The sequence below is a fragment of the Charadrius vociferus genome, unplaced genomic scaffold (assembly GCF_000708025.1).
Source record: "Charadrius vociferus isolate BGI_N301 unplaced genomic scaffold, ASM70802v2 scaffold136, whole genome shotgun sequence".
Classification (NCBI taxonomy): Eukaryota; Metazoa; Chordata; class Aves; order Charadriiformes; family Charadriidae; genus Charadrius; species Charadrius vociferus.
The window spans coordinates 3721190-3744378 of NW_009648960.1; the positions used below are offsets into that span (position 1 = coordinate 3721190).

The following is a 23189-nucleotide window of genomic DNA, read 5'->3' on the forward strand; positions in this document are numbered from 1 at the left end:
AGGGAGGTCCATCAGGAGACTGAGGGCTGGAAAGATAAACAAGAGACACAGGATGGGCAGGCAAACAAGGTGAAAACACAAGTGCCTGCTTTGCCTGATGGCTAGTTTCCAATCATAAATACATTACAAAAGGAAACCTTTTGTGTGGGAAAACGCAACATTCAGCTCATCTCCATTCTATCAGGGCACAGCTTATCCCTAGGAGAGGAAAAAGAAGATCAAAGGAAAAGATTAAAGGAAGCAGTTTTCAATTTTAAACACAGTCTTAATATGATAGAAAGGAATAGTAAGAGCAGCTGAAAGACACTCAGGGTCTGTGAGAGATATCTTGGCTGAAGGTATTGCAGTGTTTTCCATATTTGTCGGCTTTATTTTTAAACACCCAGAGCCTTTGCTTGATCAACACTTCCTTGTAAAAGAAGGAAGCAGAGGAGGAGTGAGGGGCTGTGGGGAGAGAGGCAAATGAGGTTGGAAATTGATGATCTTCCCAGCCATGAAAGTCAAAATTCCGACTTGAAACCGAATCCTCCTGGAACGCTACACAGGCATGGGGGAAAAGGGGAGGGAAGGAAAGAACGAAGATTTATTACTTAAGCAGAACTGAAATTCTGATGAGAAAAAGAACTGTTCAACCCATGCCTGAATGTCAACGGCGGATCTGAAACTGCGTTTGTCATATTTCTCTCTCCTTTGCCCGCATTAAAAAAAAATACAGGGGAGGTGGTTGGGGTTTTTAAAGACAGGGAAAAAAACACTGAAGTCCCTTTATCGTATGAAGCCCTGAACTCTTATATTCCATTTATAGCTCAAGCTGGAATGACATCCCCCTTGATTAGCAAGCTGTCCAATCCAGCTGCATGTGTCAGGACTGTACGAGGCACTAAGTGAAATATATATATGCCCTTATAGAGTTTAGCACATTGGGTCCACCTCCAGGGCACAGGCTGTAGCTCATTCTGACCACTGCTCCTCTCACAGGAATCACTTTTAAGATTTGGGTTTGGGTTTTTTTTTTTAAGTTTTTTTTGGGGGGGCACCTTTACTTTCAAGTTTAAGTGACACCAAATGGCACCAAAGAAGGACGTAAAGAAACCAGCGGCAGCCGCAGCACCAGCACCCGCACCCGCGCCAGCACCAGCACCTGCACCAGCTAAACCCAAAGAACCCGCAATCGATCTCAAGAGCATCAAGGTAAATGGATGAACGTGTGCTGATCGTGGACCCAAAGTGCTCCCAAAGTGGAAAGTTAGCAGAGTCCCAGCTGAGACCTGCAGTGAAATGTTGCGTGTGTTTGGTTCCGGTTTGGGGACTGCAGTGAAATGAATGAGTAATCTCAGTCGGTGGATTTGTTGACCTGCCTGAGCTTTTGATTGTTTTAGCAGTAGGGGGGTTGTAAGGCATGGCGCATGATTTAACACAAGAGTGAAGTCTGATGATTTTAAAAGTATTTTGGAGTGTGGCCCTCAGAACTTTTTACCAAATCAGTATCAGTCTGACTTGTTTGGTAAAGCTAAATTTAAAAAGGAAAAAAAACAACCAACACTACCCCCACCTCCCAAAAAAACCCTTAAAGTAGGTGCATGAGTACAGGGTTACTGAAAGCTTGAAATGCAACATTTTCCCATAGTGCTGTGCTAAAACCAAACCTTATTTTGCAATTTCCCCTCAAATTCCTTTCCAAATTTTTGCAACCTGATGACTCTTTGGTCATATGTTTTGAGATCAGCATGGCTGATCTTCAAAAACAGAAACAAAACAGATTAAAAAGGAGGGATTTAGCAGTTTCATGTACTTTCTTTTCATTTGCATTGTACAGCAAACATTGATAGAGATCATGAGCTGTAAAGCCATGGATGGAAGCATTTCAAGTGATTTTCTCTCACCTTTATATATTTACTCAGAATTTGAAATTTGCTGCAAATTAAAAGCAACAAAGAGGAAGAGTCTTTCAGAGGTTTCCCTCGGACTGCACTTCCATTCGATCTCGTACTGTTTTTAGACTTTGGATGCCAATCAACATCACTGATTGTTGCCTTGACCCTTCAAAGAAAAATCCTCCATGTTGGGAAATGCTTTACTTAGGAAAGAGGAGAGAGAGGTTAAGTGGTTAAACAGATGAAACGACAGACCAGTTTCTCTGGGTAGGACTATAAATAGTTATTCTCCACCTACCTGGCAAGCTCATTGGTCGCAGGACCAATTTGCTAAATTCTACATAAGGAATCGTGCCTATTATGGAGAAAAGAAAGAGTACAAAGACTTCTAATAGGACCTACTCATTTTCATCTCATGATGAATTCTGTTTCAGTTATCTTAATACATATAGTCCCATGATCATGACCCATTTAGTGAAATTTCTTGAAGTTTACTTTAATTTTCACAACCAGCAGTCAGTATGTTTCTGAAGCAGTATGTAGCTTCTCATAAGACTGAAACTGAACCCACTGGCAAAGCAAAACAAGAGCAAGAGGAAAAGAAAGAAAAGACATTTTGAAATACTTTGAGTGATCGTAGTAAAGGCTGCACAAAAAGCCCACTCTTTGAGAATACTGTCTGAAAATTAGATTAGACCTCACATTTCACTCATCTCCAGAGATGAAGGGGAATGCAAGCTAGATTTCCTACTAAATAATTTAATATGATTGGATAGCTTTCTATGTCCAGTTCATTAGAAGAAAATAGAATTTTCAACTCCAGTGATCCTAGCTAATCTATCTTTACATTGATAGTGTATTACCAGCTAAAAAATGGCAGGCTGCAGTCTGAGGCATCTCTGCAGTTCACTCCTTTACCCAGACAGCTCTCTATAATGGCAAGAAACATATACTGGTAGCACAGAGAGAACGCGCAAGGTTTTGTCATATTCAGACTGATAAAAGAAGATAGTCTCTCGAAATTCTCCTTCTTTTGGAAGATAATATCAGACAAAATATCTTCCTCTCTGAAGGGGGGGAAGAACCTGGGCTAGTCAGACAAAACTATTATTTTAACACTAACGGCAGCACATAAGCATTACTATTCCTGTTTGCAAATAAGTGAAGATATGAGCAGCACAATGGAGGTTGGAGGACTACCTACCCTGCAATGCGGTGGGTGGCACAGCCCCCTCCGCTGCATGCTTATCGCTAGCATGTATCTGTCTACAAGCATCTCCTCCACTCTGCGTCATGCCCTTACCAGGCAAGGAGCAGGGTGGCTCAAAGGCGCTGCGAGGGTGGATGGAGCCCCCGCTGCAGTGGGGGAGTCTACCCAACCACACAGCCATGGCTGCAAGGTAATGCAGAAACTCGTGCTGCTCTCGAGGGCGACACACATCCCCTCTATCCCTCACCTTCCCTTCTCACCTGAGACTCCACATCTGTCGAGGGCTGCCCAGGCAGAGTGTGGCACCTCCAGTGCTGTGCTCTTCGAGAAGGCACCAGAAACAACCATGGTGCCTTTCACCCCGCCTTAGAGCTGGGGTAGGGACTGGACAACCTCCCAAGGTCCCCACCAGCCACCCTGGGTCTGGGTTATCCTTTTACACCCTTTGAGAGCTCAGGCAGTGAAGGGAAACAATGTCTTCTTACAAGTGATTTGCCTGGGAGATGTGGCAGACTCAGGAATCCAAATTTTCTGACTCTTAGCCCAGTCCCTTAATAAGCATTAATTAATCCTGAATCCTTCCATTCAGCCACCAAAGCCTCAGCATGGGAAAAGGCGCAGCACAATTTCCAGCAAAACTTTGGAGCCAGGGAGTACTTAAAACTAAGCTTTTCACTGGGACTCAGTGAACGATCCTGTCCTGGGGCTCTTTGCACTGATTCACCAGGCGCGGAGTCAAAGCCTCCAGCACCTTGAGCAAGGGCATCAAGTGGGCTCCCCTCCACTCCTCAAGAGAATTAGCAGCCACGCCAGAGGTGGCTACTAATGAGAGGTGACAGGGAATGCCAGCCTGCAGCGCCACAACGATTTGGCGAGCCAGACAGCAGGCAAACACACAGAAAGGCTTTGTAGCTTTTAAAAAAGAGACATCCAAGCCCCTTCTAACTGTTACAGCTGGAGTGGGTAAGGGTAGAGCTGCCTAATAAGGGTTTAGAGCAGCCAAATAAGCCACATTTGGCAGTGCACTTCATTTTAAATTGGCATCAGAGATCACAATATTCTCCAAAGCAAACAAGAAGGTGGTTTACAAACATGGGTAGTGGTTCTTTGGGTGGTACCCCTCCTCTCAGATGCTCTGCTTGGCTCATCTTCAGGGAATCTGTTTTTCTGAGCCTTTTGGGGTGCACACTTTGAAAGTTAGGCTTTTATTTTTTTTCTTCCCCCCTTAAGAGGTCTCAAGCTGGGTTCTTGCAAATGCAGGCACCCCAAAATTGCCTATCACCATGAGAAGTTGTGGCTGGCATTTCACCCTCTTCTGTTTTGGGGGGTTTTTTTCCCCACTTTAAATTAATGGAATTAAAGCAAACATCTGGTGATTTGCTAGTACTAACAGCAACTGGTATGGAATTTTCTATTTTTGAGCACCATCTATTGACTATAAAACTAAGTAACAGGATTATCCAACTGCTAAAGACTCAATCCTCTAAAGTCAGCCCTTTCTAAGCTCACCTTAGGTTACAGCACAACAACCACAGAAGACAGTCAAGACAGGGAGAAAGAATTTGTTTCTAAATGGAACTGTAAAGAGCCTTTTCCCCCTACTCAGGAAACAACATAAAACTCGATCTGCTTTGCACAAGCTCTTCCAGATCAAATTTATATTTCCAGTTTTCCTTATTACTAGCATGGCCTGGATTTGAACAATAGGTAGAAAGGTTAAAGATTAAATTACAACTGAGAAGAGCAGAACAGGGTGATGGATGCATCTGAGAGTTACCACCAGGAACCAACCCTGATTAAAAGCAAAATGTCCATATGGGTCATCTTCTTAAGAGACCCCCAAGAATTCTGTAGTCAAAACTGGCCAAGGACACTCCCAAAAAGATAGGTTATCTGTTTTGTCAGCTTCTTTCTCCCACACAAGCCTGAAGTGAGAAGAAACGTTGAGTTGAACAGCACTACCATGGGTCTGTGTTTGCAATAACTGGGATGAGACATTAATGATGAGGATGTCTCATGCTTGGTTTTTCAACTGAGGCAGTGGGAAATGGATAAACTTCATATTGCTCAAATCAGTTTAACTCTGCCCCTATGACCAACAGGAAAAGTGTGGTTTGTTTGTTTGTTTGTTTTTTTACTGGAGCCTTTCCCAGCACGTGCAACCAATCCTTGGACCGAGCTCAGGCTCATAGCATTAACTGCAATGTTTAGGGACCTGGGTGTTGGAGATCCTGACTTCATAGTACTTCATAGGCCTCTACTCTGCAGATGGTGATCTGAACCCTGATCTGGTGTCACATCAGGCCCTTTACTGAGTATCCTCCCTTGAGCAGAGACAGAGATTGTGTTTTTGCAAGTATCCACGGTCTAAGTGATGTTCATTTGGTACACAAGGCTTCCCATGCCAGTGTTTTGGAGACTGAAATCCTAGGACACCAATTAGGCCATACCCAACTGCAGATAAACTACCTACTTCTTTAGGGGAAAAATATTTAAAAGCTATTACCTAGTAAAGACTTGCTAAGGCCTTGTGTAACCGTGTGATGCATGCTGAAGCTTGCTGCATGGAAACAAACCTGTGTGATCATTTGTTTTTAAATACGGAGCTCTTAAGGCAGTAAAAAGTGTTTCTCCAAGTGTCCTTAATTCTTATGACATTCACTACTCAAGTAGGTCATCTCTGAACAGCCATTGCATTGGACATAACCAGAGAGAGATAAACCCACTAAAATGCACTGACAGAAAGCTTCTGGGCTGGAGGGCAAACAGGACTGAAAATGTCAGCTGAAGCGCTTGGAGAGCTATTACACTGCAGACAAACTCCATGAGAAGCTGTGGAGTGAGAACAGGAATGTTAGCAGTAGCTTCACTCATAGTGCTAAGGGCTTTCTTCGGAACTGGCAGGTTTTTGCCTGAAATTTTTGGCACAGGATTTCAGATTATGTCTAACCCAGTTCCAGTGGTGACTCCAGAAAGATTCCCCAGTACTGATATACCCGTTGGACAAGGTCACCAGTCCCAAGTGCCCTTTCAGGTAGGAAGGGAACAAGTGCATATATGACTTAGCCTTAAGAGATGTAAAGGTCCGACGCCATCCAGACCAGCTTCCTGCTACTGCTTTGACCATGGAGACAAGGCACCATTCAGCATTCACCCCAGAGCAGCGTAGCCCCAGCAAAATCCCTTGCCCCTGTGAACCCCATCACTGATGCCAGACCCACGTTGGTGGCAGCTGCTAAATCACTGCACGGGCAAGGTATGACATAAAGGCACTCCAGGACAGGTAACATGGACATCAGACTCAGCTACACATCAAGACATCCCTTTGGGACACTGGTGAAAAACAGAAGGAAAAACAAACAGAAAAGCCATCACTTAGTTTTCTTCGCAAAGTTTGCAGAAGAACTTTGCCTCCTTTATTCCTAAAGTGCTGCTAAGCAAGGAGTCCCTCAAAAGTAGGGACTGTCCATATATATTAGTCAACACTTTTTCTTTTGTCTGCTAACCTGAAAAAATATTGGAATTTTTTTTTTTTTTTACAAGACCCATTCTTTGTAATTCACAGCTTTGGCAGCATTTTTTTATTTAAAAAAAAAAAAAAAAAGATATCTATAGCCTTTGGAAGGTCTAGGGAGTGACAAACTTTGGTAGAAACAATGGAATTTAAAGCAAATTACACAAAGAATAACATTTCAAGAGCTCAGAGAGTAATTTCAAGTGTTAACAGGAGTTGTGTGGCAAAGCCTTTCTTCCATCAACTAATGAATAAAAAAAATCCCACAATATCTCTAAAAGACTGTTTTAAATCCGCTTAGAGTAGAGAGAGATTGTAACAGATAGTAACAAGATATTTGAGTTTACCTTACATAAGGCAAGAAGAAGGAGACTAATTTAGCCAATGATCAGTAAAGAAAGAAGTTGTCTGTAAGGAGATATGAAACAACCGAGCTGGAAATTTGCCCCCTCTTCGCTGAGGCTTTATTACATCTTATACCCATTGCCAAAAGCACTGTCAACTGGCTGGTTTACCTCACAGTATTTAAATGTCAAGTAGCAATAGTTTAAATAATGTTAATACTCTAAGGCTGCCGCTGGGGGGCATGTTGAAACAACAAATCCCTGCCAGAGCAGGGCGCCGAGCCCTCACATTTCCTCCCACATCCTCTCGATTATACACATTTATGCAAAACTAAATGCTATTGGAAAAGGGACACTTTTATAAATGAGCACAGCTGAATGCACTTCCCCCATAAAGCTGATGAAATCTTTTCAAAATGGTATGATCAGCAGTGCACATTTCACTCCCAGACGTTTCAGAAGGGCACGTTAATTAACTGGCAAGGCTCATCCAAAAGTTTTTGCCCAACTGTAAAGCAACTGTGAAGTTACAAGCTTTAAAGTAAACAAACTGGAAAGTTATGCAGGATGTTTAGAAAAAATTCAAATTCATCTGCAACTGAGTCCATTAAAGTCAAAGAGATTTTGAACTATGCTTCCAAACCTCATGGTATCTCACACACGCAATTTTCTCTCCTATATTAAAAGGGTGGTCGTTTTTATTCTTTCTTCAATTGTATTTCCAGGCAGCTCTGTTCTCAAGACCTCATGTGCTTCTAATGTTTCTCCACCTCATAAAAGACATGAGGCTAAATCCATCAGGGTGTTGATTCTTACTTAAATGAGAAATAGCCTCTCTAAAATCTGTGGCATCAATCGCACAAGCTATCGAACTGGGGTGAGGGAAGGGAGAATGACAGTCTGCTTTTCAGAGAGGTTTGAGAGCTGTGTAATCCTGCACTCAGTGATGTCTACTAGAAAATATGTGCAGCTGTATTAATCAAGGAGCAGGCACTAATGGTGAGCAGATATCATATGAACAGCTGTAGGCACAATCCCAGCTTATCTCCAACCGAAAATAAAAGAAATCCCTCTAGTCCTGAATAAAAGCCTAAATATACAATGAGTATCCTAGGAGACTCTCCAATTTTCTCCTCTCTGATTTTCCAAGACATCTGATATGTTCTCAATCTCTTCTACAGAGACGGTACCCTGAAATACCTGGTGACTCTCGAATAAAATCCTAAGATGATTCCCCTCCCTCTAATTCACCCAAAGGGTTACAAGCAGATGGAGCAGCTGAATGCTTTAACTCCCAGCAACATCTTTTCTCTGGGCTTTTCAACCTGTCCAGACATTTACAGTGAGCAGAAAGTGACTGTCAGTCAGCACATCTATATTCAGTCCCAGTACTCACCAGCCTAAATAGGTGAGCACAGCACCATGCTGCAAAGGTCAGGGCCATAAGGCCCATGAACCAGTGATTTGTTGGGAAATTAGGAACTTTGGCAATAATTTAGAAATAAAGATTTGTGTGGATTGTATCTTCTGCTTAGCTGGTGATAAAGAGTTTCATACAAGTCTACCCACCCCAACATATATAACGGGGACCTAGTCAAAATCATAGAATCATAGAATCACTGAGGTTGGAAGGGACCTTTAAGATCATCGAGTCCAATCATTAGCCTCCCCTGACAAAACCACTTCTAAACCATGTCCTCAAGTACCACATCTACCCTTTTTTTAAACACCTCCAGGGATGGCGAATCCACCACCTCCCTGGGCAGCTTATTCCAATGTTTAATAACATAATAATAATTATGTTTAATAACATAATAATTATTTTTTTTCCTAATATCCAATGCCTCTATCTAGCAACAATATGACTAGAAGGCAAAAGCCTTAATCCTAAAAACAAAACAACAAAAAAAAAATCCCAAGCTGAAAACACACCACCTTTTTCTTTGGCACAGATAACGTTCTGGATAACAACTTTGTCCATAAATAAGTGCTACACCAAGTTAGAGAAGTCTAGGTCCTTCTGGTCTTTCCATGTGTTGCAGTTCCTTCAAACTTTTATTATTTCTAAGGGGGGGGGGGGGGCACTTTTTTTTTTTAAACCAGACTCCCTTAAATTTCAACATATTCCCTAAAGCACGGAGACGCTTCATGTCCTCTGACAATGCAGAGAACACTGCCAGGATCAGAACAAAGATCAGATCACTGCAAAATAATTCTTTCTACATTTTGAAGTTTATGAAAGCTCCTTACAGAATCAGAAATCTTACATTTAATTTCTTTTAAGGAGTGTTTGAAATATTTTCTATACTGATGCCATTTGTAGGTGCCCTTACTCAAAGCAAGTAGCATTTTAAGCACCCAGCAAACTCTATTGGCTTAAAGTAGGGTGATTCGAGTGAATGAAACATGCCCATGCTAGAATATTCCTCCCAACAAAACTCTCTCTAGCAAGCTTTTATTCAAGAATCAGTATTGAGATGAAGGGCTGATGTGGTGCGCCAGTGTTTCCTCATCAAAACTCTGAGCCAAAGTCTCACATGGTCAAAAGATCAATAAGCTTATATGTAGACCTCTCTCAATTTATACTTATTTGATAGCCCATTCAAGCCAGATGGCTAATCCAGATATCAGTTTTCTACGCCCAAGACAAATGTACCCCAATTATTTTCTGCTTGGCATCTTACAGTTTTGGGGATCAGTTTTTTTGTAGCCACCCATAACACTTATCTGGAAGTAAGAAAAAATGTTCAAGAAACTTTAATCTAAGTTGTCCTTTAAAATAAAATAAAATTTAATCCTGTTTTCAGGGGAACACTTCCCATTTGCCAGCACGGGAGAGCAAGAGGCTGAGGGCAGAAGGAAAATTCCACAAAAGGCAACACACTGTGTTGACCCAGGCAACATTTCAGCTCTGCCAAAGTCTTCAGAAAGCTCCTCTATTAATGCATTGGGACTGATGGCCAAGATCTATATTAGCTTTCTCACTGCTCGAGCTCCAGCCCCAGCCAGTATTAATCAGGAAGGCGGCACTGTGCTAAACCTATGTTAGCTAATTCAGACAAAAGCATCAACCCCCTTTTCTATGCAACCATACCTGATGATGGCTACACTTTGTCCTGAATATATCCAATAGGCCAATAGATTACAAATAGCAGGGGAAAAAGAAAAAAAAAAGTGAAGGACCGGCAGTGGAGCATTTTCATACTCAGTGTATTTTCCAGTTATTTCTCAAAAAATGCAAATAATCTGTTTGGACAGATTTTGTCCAGCTAAAATGGTGAGCTTAGAAAATTCTTTGCAGTTGTATCTTTAGTTTTTAAAATAGGAGGTAGGAGGTTAATGTCTCAAATCCAACCAAATACTTTGACCTATTTTGATTGCTCAGTTTTTAAAACAAACAAAGAAACAAAAAAAAAACAGAACAACAACAAGAAAGTCTGCTTGGATTTCATTCTTTCTTTCAGAGACGTCAAAATACTGTAAAGAGGCATTCACAAAGGTTATGCTTATCTTCAGGGTAACTAAGTGAGCTACAGGAGATTTCCCTCACTAATCACATTTTGTCATTAGAAAACCAGAAGGGGTGAATGCTCAACAAAGGAAATGAGTAGAAATTAGAGAGGGGATTTGAATTTGCAACAGGGAGTCTGTTGTTGTCACACAACAATTCCCACCCTGGCTCCATGACACTCTTGACCCAGTTGATGTGACGGGGAAAGGAAGAAGTTTGGAACAAAGTTTTCTAATCTTTTTACAATGTCTCACAGCATCAGTTTGGAGATTTGACCTGGGATTGGAGGGTGCTACATGGAGGGACTAGATCTTTGCTACTGAAGAAGCCACAGCCTCTACCTCCTGCAACCTACCTAGAAACTCCCCACTTGTAGTCCCAACATGACCACTCCACTCTGCAACCCAAAAAGCAAGTACCCCTTTCCCCACCACAAACAGCCATCCTTCCAGTTCACAAAGTCTTTGGGTGTCTTAGCTTCTATCATGGCTTCTCCCTTGCCTCCACATCACAAAAACCTCAGCAGCACCTCCTCTCACCACACCAGTGAGCTCTGAAGCTGGCATGCTGGTGCCCTGTTTAACTTCAGCCCTAGAGTAAGGGTGTCCTGGGGAGTACAGGCTACTGTGAATACAGATTTCCCACTGCCCTGCTGGGTACATCTCCACATCAGCTACTAACCTAGCAACACAGCTGGATCCAAAATGCACGGATAATTTTTCCCTTAAAAATGTTCAAAATTTGGAAAACGTGACCAGTGCAGACGAAGAGCTTCACAGTCGGATACCACCTCTGTCAGGTTAATCTTCTGCTCATTGCCAACAACTGGATTACACTGCACAGACAAGCAGCAGCACCACTCGTCTAACGTTGAGCACTATATGATCCACACAAGGGGATGAGCGAAGCCCAGCGAAGGTATGAGGACAATCCAGCTGCATCTAACACGCAACCTGCACGCCACGTGTAAAACCAGCCAGCGGGGCAAACACGTGGCACCTCTTGCCCTCAGTGCTCCTTGTTCGCTGACTTTATACCTTATTGGAGAAACAGAATCCTTCCCTATAAGGAAGTCCTGGTAGGTCTGGACAAGGAGTATCTCCTCTTGATGGTACGGACCCAGAAAGTGCTGACATGAATCAGACTTACTGCTTGCCACTCCCTGCCCCTCTCCAGCCTCCTAAAAATAGCCATCATAAGATGTCGATCAAGACATGGAGCCTCCTGTCACTTTGCCCTAAGAAAGCTAAAGAACTCGCCAAGGGGAGGAACCGCTCCTTCTGACACCTAATCCAGGCAATGCCGTCAGCACTGCTGGATAAATAAGGGGAAGAAAGGCCAGGGAAGCAGGACCACTCTCGAGACCTCTCAGCTAATCCCTCCTGCCCGTCTGCTGCTCTGCTTTTCCAACTCTCAGCCATGGTGGGTCCACTGGAAAGCTAATGGTTAGCAGCGAGCCAGTGTATTTTACATAAGTAAATTGGGCTTTTCGCTCAAGTTAGTTCTAGGGGAGGGAAGGACAATCCAGAAGACAGTTTAGGTTTGCTCTGCTTTCCTCCTTAAACCTAAAGGACTGTGCGAGGTTTTCTAGTTAGCCTCAAGTTCTGCACCAGGCAATGGTAGATGTGCGGCTCCTGGAGCTTCAGACAGAAGGGTTACAATTTGCTAGTGCTGTCTGCTAAGTTGTTTTTTTAAAAAAAAAATAAATTGGATGCAACCTGCTAAAGTGGCAGAGGAAAATAGTAATATTTTTATATAAGAAAATATAATAGTTTAGTACCGTATGAAACAATGTATTGTCAAAAAACTAATTTGAAACACAAACTTCAAGGGATTGGCTTGATTTCTATGTTAATGTAAAAAAAGCTGCTTGTTAAGCAATATTACTTCAAATGGTCTTAATAAAATGGGTCTATACTAAAACAGTAAATGACCTGATGGCACAGTAACAACTTCTTTGTTAGTTAAGAGACTTTAGTTTTTTGTTGCTTCTAGCCACAACCCCAGCTTTGCCGGGGATGCAGATTTTAATGGAATCTTTAAAAATAGGACTTGTGAGGCATTTTTACAAGGGAAGTTGCTAGTTTGGGTTCCTATGGCCTAATTACATTAGGCAAGACAGATGTGAGAGCACTTAGGTAGTTTGTGGTATTTGCTTTCTCTCAGTGCATTTTCAGCAGTACTAGTTCTCTTTTTTTCTCTCTTTTTCTTCCCAACTGCAGTCCTTCACTCCTGACCAAATTAATGGTAAGTGAAATAAAAGTTAAACTTTAACAGGGGGCAGGAGGGGGAACACAATGGCTACCAAATGCTAAGTAGTCACTAGCCTTAACAGCTCTTTTGCTACCTGCATTACTTCTGCACATCTGACAGGCCACGTTTTTGCTGTTTTGGAAGATGACTCATGGATTGAGCTGGATGCTTTAGAAAACACACAGGTTCTCCCCCAGCCCCCCTTCCTAAGCTATTTTTTATGATTGATTTCCTTCCAACAGATCGAGTTCTCCAAGGAGCAACAGGATGGTAAGTTACAAGAGAGCTGATGTGTTTTACATGTACGTGGGTTCAGAGAGGAGCTACAGGCTCAGAAGTTTAACCTTTACAAAAAGATGAGCTAGGACTTCAGCTGCTATAAATCACCACACTCTTGACTTCAGTGCTGACTTATGCTGAACAAGAATCTGACCATAAATTTACATGTAATTTATCTGGGTGCTGTTGTGCTGCCCAAGCTGAGAAGTTTATGCCATGGTACGAAGAGGAAATATGTTGGTTTTACCAGCTCTACCTACTGAACATTTTTCAGTTGTGCTCCTGTACTGGCCATTCACAAGGATGCCAAAAATGGGTCTTGCATTTGAAAGTCATAGGGGAAACAGGCAGATGAAGGACAACAGAAGAAGGGAGTGGGCTGAAAATTTAACTTAGCTGCAGTGACGTTGCAATTTTATATGAACAGAAGATGCAAGAGGCCTACATGTCACTTTTGCCAGGAGGTGCTGTGGAAGGGGAAGAACAAAGCCTGTTTTACTGTAAATGCATTCATGAAGCATGGAAATAGTTAGCAAATAAGTGACTTGTGTAAACTGTTGCTTATAAACACAATAGTCTGGATATGGCGCAATTCTTGAGCCTCTTGCTGTATTCGCTGCTTCACAAGCCACCAGCGAGATCTAATTTTTTTTTCAATCTGTTAGAAAGATCCGATTAAAAATCCTGACATGAACAAAAATTCCCATTGAAGCTCTCAAAATCTAAATTGGAGTGTTTGAAATATCCTAAGAGATGCATCTGGGCTATATTAAATAACATAGGTTTTAAAAGATGTCCAAAATTCAGTAGCAAATACTGTAGACTTCTCACTGTGAACAACGTATTTAGAATGGAAGATACAAGGATTTATTAGAAATCCAGAGAGAGAGGAATAGCTAGAAACAGGTTTTAAGAGAGACCCCTAAACTTCCTGAACACCAGCCTGCTCTGGGTTAAACCATCAAAGCAATAAGGAGAGGTATAGTGCAGTAAGTGAGACTGGAAACGTTTCCTGCAGTCCAAACACTCCTGGTCACAAATAAAATCATTTGGACTCTTCCTCACTTCTTAATTCTAAAACTTTTACGAAAGGGTTGGGAGGGTTTATGGAAAAATTCCATCAATTCAAAGCTGCTGGCATGTATAACAAAGCAAAATATTTCTTCCAGCTTCCCTACATATTTCAGATCATCCAGCTGCTGTAATGCTGTGATGACTGAACCAAGCAGTGGAGGAATTAAAAGTTACTTTAGAGAGGGAGAATTTCCCAGGAACAGAGATATCCCACGCTCAGTAACTATTTCCATGCACACAGGCTGACGCACCAGCAGCTGGGTAGTACCCTCCTCAGAGAGAGATTTTAGATGTGCTATTCCAGCAGAGGTATAAACAGCAACTAGCTATATATATTAAAAAAAAAAAAAAAAAGAGAGGGAGAAAAAGAAAGAAAAAGAAAAGGAAAAACAGCAAAGCAAAGATATATTGCAGTGAAATGCATCCCTGAGAGACAAAAATAAAATCAGGCCTTTTCTCCAAGCTGGGGAGCAATGTTCAGAATCCAGTGAACATAAAACTCCATACAATTTACAAAACAGAAAAACTCTCCTGATGGCTTTACTAATAGTAAACTGGCACTGTTTTACACCTCGCTGTGGCTAAATGTCATTAATGCACCAGATGAAAGATCGGATCATATGGTATCAATCACTACAGCTCTATCAACCTCAGCTGCTAGAGCAAGAGCTGATATCAAGTTGGTATATTGTAAGGGGAAGCTCTACACAGGTCCAGAAGGCCTTGATTTCATACCCTGCAATAAAAGCTGTAAGGGGAGAGGGTTAGCAGTAAAGGGTTATAGGTCTCTCACATCAGACAGTAAGAGGATTAGTTTCAGATGTATTAGATTACAGCCTAGCAGGCCGACATCCTGTATCAGCAGTTTTACTGGGCAACAGCAACTCCTCCACTAAGGCGGTATATGGATGGCTAAAGCAAGAACCTAAATAACTCTGCGTCACGTGTCCCCAGCACAAGATGAATGAAGACACGATTTGAAATGTGGTTCATTACTCCTAAATCTGCCCCAAAGCACAAAGAACATTTCACCTAAACAAGCTGTGAAACACAAAGCCTGTCTAGCTGCTGGAAGCACATCACGGCCAAGGGAAAGACATTTCACTTGGTTTACTTGGAGCTAAAACACAGCATCGCCAGACACTGCAGTGCAGAAAAGATCAACAGCACAGTCCAAGATGCTCTTGACATGTAAGAACTGAAGATGGCTTTTTAGCCAGACCCTTGAATTTCTCCCCCTTCCTCTTTTTTTAAAAACGCGTTTCTCTATTCATTGCAACAAATACTCTGAAAAACCTGAAAAATATAGCAAGACAATTAACATGGAACTTTGCAACAGAAGATGAAGACTGGCAATGCAATGAAGGCAACCATCTGTGCTGATTTGTCTAGGAGAAATGCTTGTACCCCAATTCCTTGGCCAGCAGCAAGGGGGAAATAAGTGAACGTTGATCACTTGGCAGCACTGAAAGAAGCATAATCTCAAGCACTACCACTGGAAAAGCTGGATATTCATGCATCTGTGAGAAGCAGGGACAGACCGCAAAGGGCAGAGAAGAGAGGGAACAAACATGGGTAGAAACGTCATTGTAAGGCAACTTTAAGGGAAAACAAAAGTAGAAGCATTTGAAATCCACCTTCAAGTTTCCCATTAGTGCCGTGCAGTTGAGATGCTGGGGTTGCAGGCAGGATCCACTGAGGCAGGCAGACGTTTTGCAATGCTAAGTACTTTGACAGAAGAGTCCCAGTCCTCTGGCAAGATAAGGTGGAGTGGATAATAACATTTGTAACTTCTGGCACCATATCATGTAAAGAAACTTGTTCTTGAACGGCAATGTTTGTAGAAAGCTTATCTTTCCCCGTGCTTGAAATAACTACGGGGTCAATCATAAAGCTATTGATGGCTATTAGAGCCAGGAAAGCTATGAAAAGTAGATATAAAAGTTTAAAAATAGTGAAACCAAAATGTCAGAGGGGAGGAGTTTTCTTGGGATTGTGGGCCAAAGATTCCCCTGGCTAACTCCCCCGGAGTTGGTGGAACAGTGCCAGGAGAAAACAGGTTCACGTCTCTGTCAATACAACTTGTCAATAGGGAGCTGCCTGGCTCAATTTAACTGTTGCTCTTCCCTTGCAGAATTCAAGGAGGCCTTCCTCCTCTTTGACAGGACTGGTGATGCCAAGATCACCCTGAGTCAGGTTGGCGATATCGTCCGGGCGCTGGGGCAGAACCCTACAAATGCCGAGATCAACAAGATCCTGGGCAACCCCAGCAAAGAGGGTAAGTACCCTACAGTCTCTCATGGGCCCCTCTTGAGGCTGAGGAATTGTAATTAGGCAACATCAATAGTCACAGCAGGAGGGAGAGGAGCTTTTGCTCTGATAGGGAGCAAGGAGGACTCTGCAGCAACAATACATGGGATTTCTCCAGTTTCTTTTGAAGAGGATGATGGTGATGGGGAATACAGTGCTCAGAGGAAAATGTTCTCCTTAGGATATGGAGAATTCTCTGTAGGAACCATTTTGGTGTCAACTTGGTGGGGTGTAACACACACTCATTGCTGCTCACAGCCCCTTTGTGCCCCAGCCCTTGCTGAGGAGCTGTAAGTCCATTTCTAACATCTGATACTCAGCTCTTCATGTCCTTTCAGTGGAGGATCATCCACATAAGCCAAGACATGCCCTGGGACTGGAAACCCACCTGTATATTTGTGCTGACTGGGGTGGTCTGCTCAAAGCTCCTACAAACCTGGGGATGCCATTTTCCATTTCCTTGTCTCCCCTCTTAGAGATAAAACAAATGGTAAATACTGTAGTCACCTGCTTCTAAGAAGGACCTAGCTGCACGTGATCCCCGATTTCAGTCATGCAGAACCATGCTAAGATTTGCTAAATTATATCCAAACACTCAGGCCTGGTAAAGGCGGCTTTGAGGAACAATTCAGAAGACCTGAGTTAAGCTTTAGCACCAGCAGGAAGCACTGAGAACAGGACTAACACAGAGGTGAGACCATGACAGTACTTTAAGTGACTACAGCAAACCCTGACAGTGATTTTGATACAGCTGGGTAGTAAAATAGTTTCTGTAACAACTGTATTTTCAGAAATCTTTTGCATGTTTCCATCTATTATATTTCATTGCTGCCCAGGTGAAGACTGCTCTTTGCAAGGATCCAGGAGAAAAAAAAAAAAAAGGAAAAAAAAATGAAAAAGGGGAAAAAAAGGGCCTTTTATTTGGCAGTGTTGCTCCAACAAAAAACATTTAGGGAAGGCCTCACTGAGTACTACAACTTCTGGCTCATGAGAGCAAAGGGGTTAGATGCACTAAGCTTGTGAGTCCTTAAACGTCCACACTGAACATGTCAATAGTAAATTTGGACACCACCCCCACTGGACATTCATGTTTGTAATTAGTTTGTTCTTTTGCTAATAGCCTCTGCTACTACATCCAAGAGATCCTGAAGAGGTCAGTAACATGTCAGCAACATCAGGGGCTTGTCTAAGTTATAACATCCCCCTCGTTACCTTTTCCCACTGTCGCGGGTCAAGATTTCTGTTTTACTGTATTCTGTAGTTCCCTCACTCCCAAAATCTTTTCAAAGATCAATTCATATAGCAAGTTTCATTTCTGAAAGAAAAATACAACATGCACATAAGCATATAAAATGCTGTGAGCAGAGGGCTGGAGCAAGGATGTGAAAAATCAGATGGATGTGAAAACTAACTCCCACAATAAGAGAGAATCCAGATTCTGCAAAGGAACTGCCAAATCCCAAGGCAAAGACTAGACTAAGGGATAGGAAGAGGTGTACAAATGGATTGGGAGGCTCTCCCACATTTCAGGGCAAATATCCCAAAAGAACACACATAGAAGTGTCTAGCATGTAGCAACTGGTGCTTTCTTTCCAGAGATGAACGCCAAGAAAATTACTTTTGAAGAGTTCCTGCCCATGTTGCAAGCAGCTGCTAACAACAAGGAACAGGGTAGCTATGAAGACTTTGTTGAAAGACTGCGTGTCTTTGACAAGGAAGGCATAGGGAGCAAGGAGGACTCTGCAGCAACAATACATGGGATTTCTCCAGTTTCTTTTGAAGAGGATGATGGTGATGGGGAATACAGTGCTCAGAGGAAAATGTTCTCCTTAGGATATGGAGAATTCTCTGTAGGAACCATTTTGGTGTCAACTTGGTGGGGTGTAACACACACTCATTGCTGCTCACAGCCCCTTTGTGCCCCAGCCCTTGCTGAGGAGCTGTAAGTCCATTTCTAACATCTGATACTCAGCTCTTCATGTCCTTTCAGTGGAGGATCATCCACATAAGCCAAGACATGCCCTGGGACTGGAAACCCACCTGTATATTTGTGCTGACTGGGGTGGTCTGCTCAAAGCTCCTACAAGCCTGGGGATGCTGAGGCATATGGTGGACATTTATTATAGCAGCCATTTTCCATTTCCTTGTCTCCCCTCTTAGAGATAAAACAAATGGTAAATACTGTAGTCACCTGCTTCTAAGAAGGACCTAGCTGCACGTGATCCCCGATTTCAGTCATGCAGAACCATGCTAAGATTTGCTAAATTATATCCAAACACTCAGGCCTGGTAAAGGCGGCTTTGAGGAACAATTCAGAAGACCTGAGTTAAGCTTTAGCACCAGCAGGAAGCACTGAGAACAGGACTAACACAGAGGTGAGACCATGACAGTACTTTAAGTGACTACAGCAAACCCTGACAGTGATTTTGATACAGCTGGGTAGTAAAATAGTTTCTGTAACAACTGTATTTTCAGAAATCTTTTGCATGTTTCCATCTATTATATTTCATTGCTGCCCAGGTGAAGACTGCTCTTTGCAAGGATCCAGGAGAAAAAAAAAAAAAAGGAAAAAAAAATGAAAAAGGGGAAAAAAAGGGCCTTTTATTTGGCAGTGTTGCTCCAACAAAAAACATTTAGGGAAGGCCTCACTGAGTACTACAACTTCTGGCTCATGAGAGCAAAGGGGTTAGATGCACTAAGCTTGTGAGTCCTTAAACGTCCACACTGAACATGTCAATAGTAAATTTGGACACCACCCCCACTGGACATTCATGTTTGTAATTAGTTTGTTCTTTTGCTAATAGCCTCTGCTACTACATCCAAGAGATCCTGAAGAGGTCAGTAACATGTCAGCAACATCAGGGGCTTGTCTAAGTTATAACATCCCCCTCGTTACCTTTTCCCACTGTCGCGGGTCAAGATTTCTGTTTTACTGTATTCTGTAGTTCCCTCACTCCCAAAATCTTTTCAAAGATCAATTCATATAGCAAGTTTCATTTCTGAAAGAAAAATACAACATGCACATAAGCATATAAAATGCTGTGAGCAGAGGGCTGGAGCAAGGATGTGAAAAATCAGATGGATGTGAAAACTAACTCCCACAATAAGAGAGAATCCAGATTCTGCAAAGGAACTGCCAAATCCCAAGGCAAAGACTAGACTAAGGGATAGGAAGAGGTGTACAAATGGATTGGGAGGCTCTCCCACATTTCAGGGCAAATATCCCAAAAGAACACACATAGAAGTGTCTAGCATGTAGCAACTGGTGCTTTCTTTCCAGAGATGAACGCCAAGAAAATTACTTTTGAAGAGTTCCTGCCCATGTTGCAAGCAGCTGCTAACAACAAGGAACAGGGTACCTATGAAGACTTTGTTGAAGGTCTGCGTGTCTTTGACAAGGAAGGCAATGGCACAGTCATGGGGGCTGAACTCCGTCATGTATTGGCTACTCTGGGTAAGGGATTATCAACTCTGTGAGCACTTTAAAAATTGCTGCTGTTTGAAGGCATGAGAGAGGGAGGAAATATATCCTAACCAGTTTGGAGAGGTAGGAGGCTACAAAGCCAGACAAGACTCCGGGTTTCCGAACTGGGAATCCAGAAGGAAAGCAAACACAAAACTCAGTAGAAAGCCCAGATGAAAAGGTTTGCTTTATTACTTCTAAATTAGGACTAGGTATTAAGAGTGTCTGTTATTTGAGGAGTAGAGAGAAAAGGCTGAACGCCTCAGTGACATAACACACATAGATAAAGGTAGAAGATTTGCTGCATAGTTTCTTTACTCTGTAGGAATAACTAGAATCTATGTGCACGTGCAGAATTTCTAAAGAAAGTTAAAATTAATTAAGCTCAGTTCATGTATAGGTCTTTTTGTTACTAATTCAGAAAATAAGGAAAGCCTTTGGAAAAGCTGTAGGGTTCAGCCTCAGTTGTGTGTCTGTGGAAAAACTAACCAAGCTCTCTCCACTCTCCAGGTGAGAAGATGACAGAAGAGGAAGTAGATGAACTCATGAAAGGTCAGGAAGACTCCAACGGCTGCATCAACTATGAGGGTAGGTGCAAGAGTTCAGTACCCTCTCATCCTACATTTGTTCCCTCTCTCTCGGAGTGTCAGTGCGGTCAGCTTTTAGATTCTCAGGCAAATCAGTTAGACAAAGCTACAGCTGAGTTAGGTTGAAAGGCTTACGCATGAAAACAGCTGTTGCCTGCATTCACACCACTCAAAAAACTAGATTCAGCCAGAGCAGAGATGGCTACTTGGGTCAATGCCAGCTCTCTAGGCTCCCTGCACTTCTGTAGAGCAGCTGCAGTGATCAGAACCAATCCTATAGGTAATACTTAGACAAAGTGCTCTATTCATCGTATCACATTTAAGCAGGAAGGGAATTTGATTTGTACAACGTTAAACAATTAGAACTCTCTATCACATTGTTGGGTCAAATCTGATCAGGAATGTGTGTTTTTAATGCCATCAGCTCATGAACAGCTGTTCTTTTTAAAGTTATTTCCCAAAGTAACATTTGATGCTCCTTCTAACTAGCATATTTGTATTTTTCCACAGCGTTTGTAAAGCACATCTTGTCTGTCTAAGTGGACCTCCTCAGATACCAATCGGTATGTTCTTCTCATTTGCATGCTTAACCTTGTCTGATTGCTATGCTTAAAAGCTTATACATGCCCATGGCCAGATGTAGGCTACAAACCAACATGACACCATCTCCCCAGTGATACAGATAGAACAAAATGAGACTGTTGTCCAAGAGCAAAGAGAATAGGAGTGCAGATTCTTGGATCTTGTTCACAGCTCCATAACTGGTTGGAAACTGTGTTTAGTGGATTTTTCAAACACATCCAAACTGTGAAAAGAAATGGTCAGTTTATTCACAAGCATGGAAACTCTCAGACTTTAATATCAGCCTAGATCTCTGTTGTCATACAAAATTAGAGTTTAAGCTATGCAAACAGACAGGCTGAGACATTTACCATATAAGCACGTTGAGATTTTGTTGGTTTTTTTTTAAAAGAAAAAGGAAATCAAAGCTACAACTTCTGATAATTTGTAGATTTCCGTAAAGACAGAGTAGCCTGGATACTTGTGTGAACTACTGAGAACAGCTCCTCAAACAAAATAGTCACCTGAAAAAGGAGTATTCTAACAGTCATGATCAATAGTCAAAAGGGGACTTCAAAAGTACCCAATCATTTAGTAGTTCCTCTACAAGTAGGGAGAAAACAACAACCTTGATATGCTGCTATTTTCTCCAAAGAAAACCCCAGCAGTTGTCTTTAAAATGCAAACATAAAATATCGTGGGTCTGTGGGCTTATATGAATCGTTAGTTATCCTAGCCCAGGAGAGACACATTCCCAACTCCTGTATGAAATAACAAACACCTCAAAACAGAAATAAAGGGCTCAGTTTTTCATTTTGCAAGTGTTTCTTGAGCCAATGTTGATTTCAAGCCCAACTCTCCCATTCCTTCCCAGAACAAGTCAAATCCAGAAAGACCAGATGGCACTCGAGATTTGCCTGAGATTCTTGCTCAGTCTGTCACCATCAACATGGAAACTGCATAGAACTGGATGATGTGCCTCCAACCCCAACACTTTTTATGAGTGCATCCATAGGTATCACCCCTGGGTCACTACACATTCATTTAAAAAAAATGAACCTTCATCAAGGCAAACTAGGTGGGATAAACTGCTACCATCCAGGATCCATCCATCCCAAGCATCTCTTTCCATGTTGTTTGCATTGAAACAATGTAATCTCTTGGAAAAATAAAGCATCAATAAATCTCTGTAGTCATGTTGTGGCTATAAAGTTTTTTTTTTTCCTCTAAAGCTGTTCAAACCCACTCAGAGCAGCACTCAGCACTTAATTTATTTTTCTGTATATTGTATTTCAGAAAATAAAGGTTTATGAAAAAAAAATAAAATAAAATAGACATCTCCAGCAGGTCACTCTACTTAATCTGAATGAGTTTTCTTTGGGGACTGGGAGAAGGATTAATTAGGGAACTAACACCAACATCAGCACTTAAACATTTTTGGGAGAAGGAGACCCGGTAGCTGGTATCAGTAGCTCCCAAGGTGGGACCTGCCATGTCACACCAGGCAAGTCTCAAAACCAGCCAGGGTGGCCCTGCTGTGGGGGGACCACAAAGAGCCGCCCTGCCCAGCAAAATCTTCTCTATAATGCTGCAACAGCAGGTCCATAGCACTATTAGGAAGGCATCCTAGCTACTGCCTGTATTTATAACTTTATGGACAACTAGAAAAAAAACAATCAGAAATATCATCCCCGGAAGGCTCTTTATCTGAGAACCAGCCCAGGGGCTGTCATTCCCTGGGCCATGGCAACGGGAGTCCAATTACCTCTTCTGCAGTGACAGTGGGAATAGCCATCGCTCGGGGAAGTATTGTTACCTGCACATCCCTGCCTTTGTATGTAGCTCTTCTCGCTTTCCCTTAAGCGTTCCTGAAACTGCCTTAATCCCCATTTGCGTGTCAGCTTGTTCTATTAAAATCCCACTTTGCCTTATTAAGTTACTATGCACGAAATGACCATAATTCAAGTGCCAACAGGTGCAGCAGGGCGCAGCGGGGGCAGCTGGCACCAGAATAAACCACAGCCGTTGAAACAGCAGCTGCCTCTTTTCTGAGGCTTCCCAAAAAAACCCTCCCTTTTAAACCCTCAGCCTGCTGGTAGACAGGGCCAAATGAATCTCTGAATTATACCTGCCCAGAGACGTATGCCAGCAGGTAGTTTACAGGGGGTTGCAGTTACTACATGCACAATGTGAAAAACCCTTGACAGAA

General features: G+C 42.3%; 1 protein-coding gene across 2 annotated transcripts; it reads left to right on the forward strand.

The window, feature by feature from the left end:
* Positions 1–910: 910 nt before the first annotated feature.
* On the forward strand, positions 911–22176 carry MYL1 (myosin, light chain 1, alkali; skeletal, fast). Of its 2 annotated transcripts, XM_009887574.1 has the most exons (7): positions 911–1191; positions 12949–12976; positions 16194–16337; positions 19650–19823; positions 20343–20420; positions 20930–20982; positions 21855–22176. In XM_009887574.1, exons 1-6 carry the CDS (start codon positions 1066–1068, stop codon positions 20956–20958), a joined length of 579 nt encoding a protein of 192 aa, XP_009885876.1. In that variant the 5' UTR covers positions 911–1065; the 3' UTR covers positions 20959–20982; positions 21855–22176. The 2 variants fall into 2 exon arrangements, with proteins under 2 accessions (XP_009885876.1, XP_009885877.1); XM_009887575.1 differs by lacking the exons at positions 911–1191; positions 12949–12976; positions 21855–22176 and adding exons at positions 11824–11875; positions 12676–12700 and having other exon boundaries at positions 20930–20979.
* The last annotated feature ends 1013 nt before the right edge of the window (positions 22177–23189 follow it).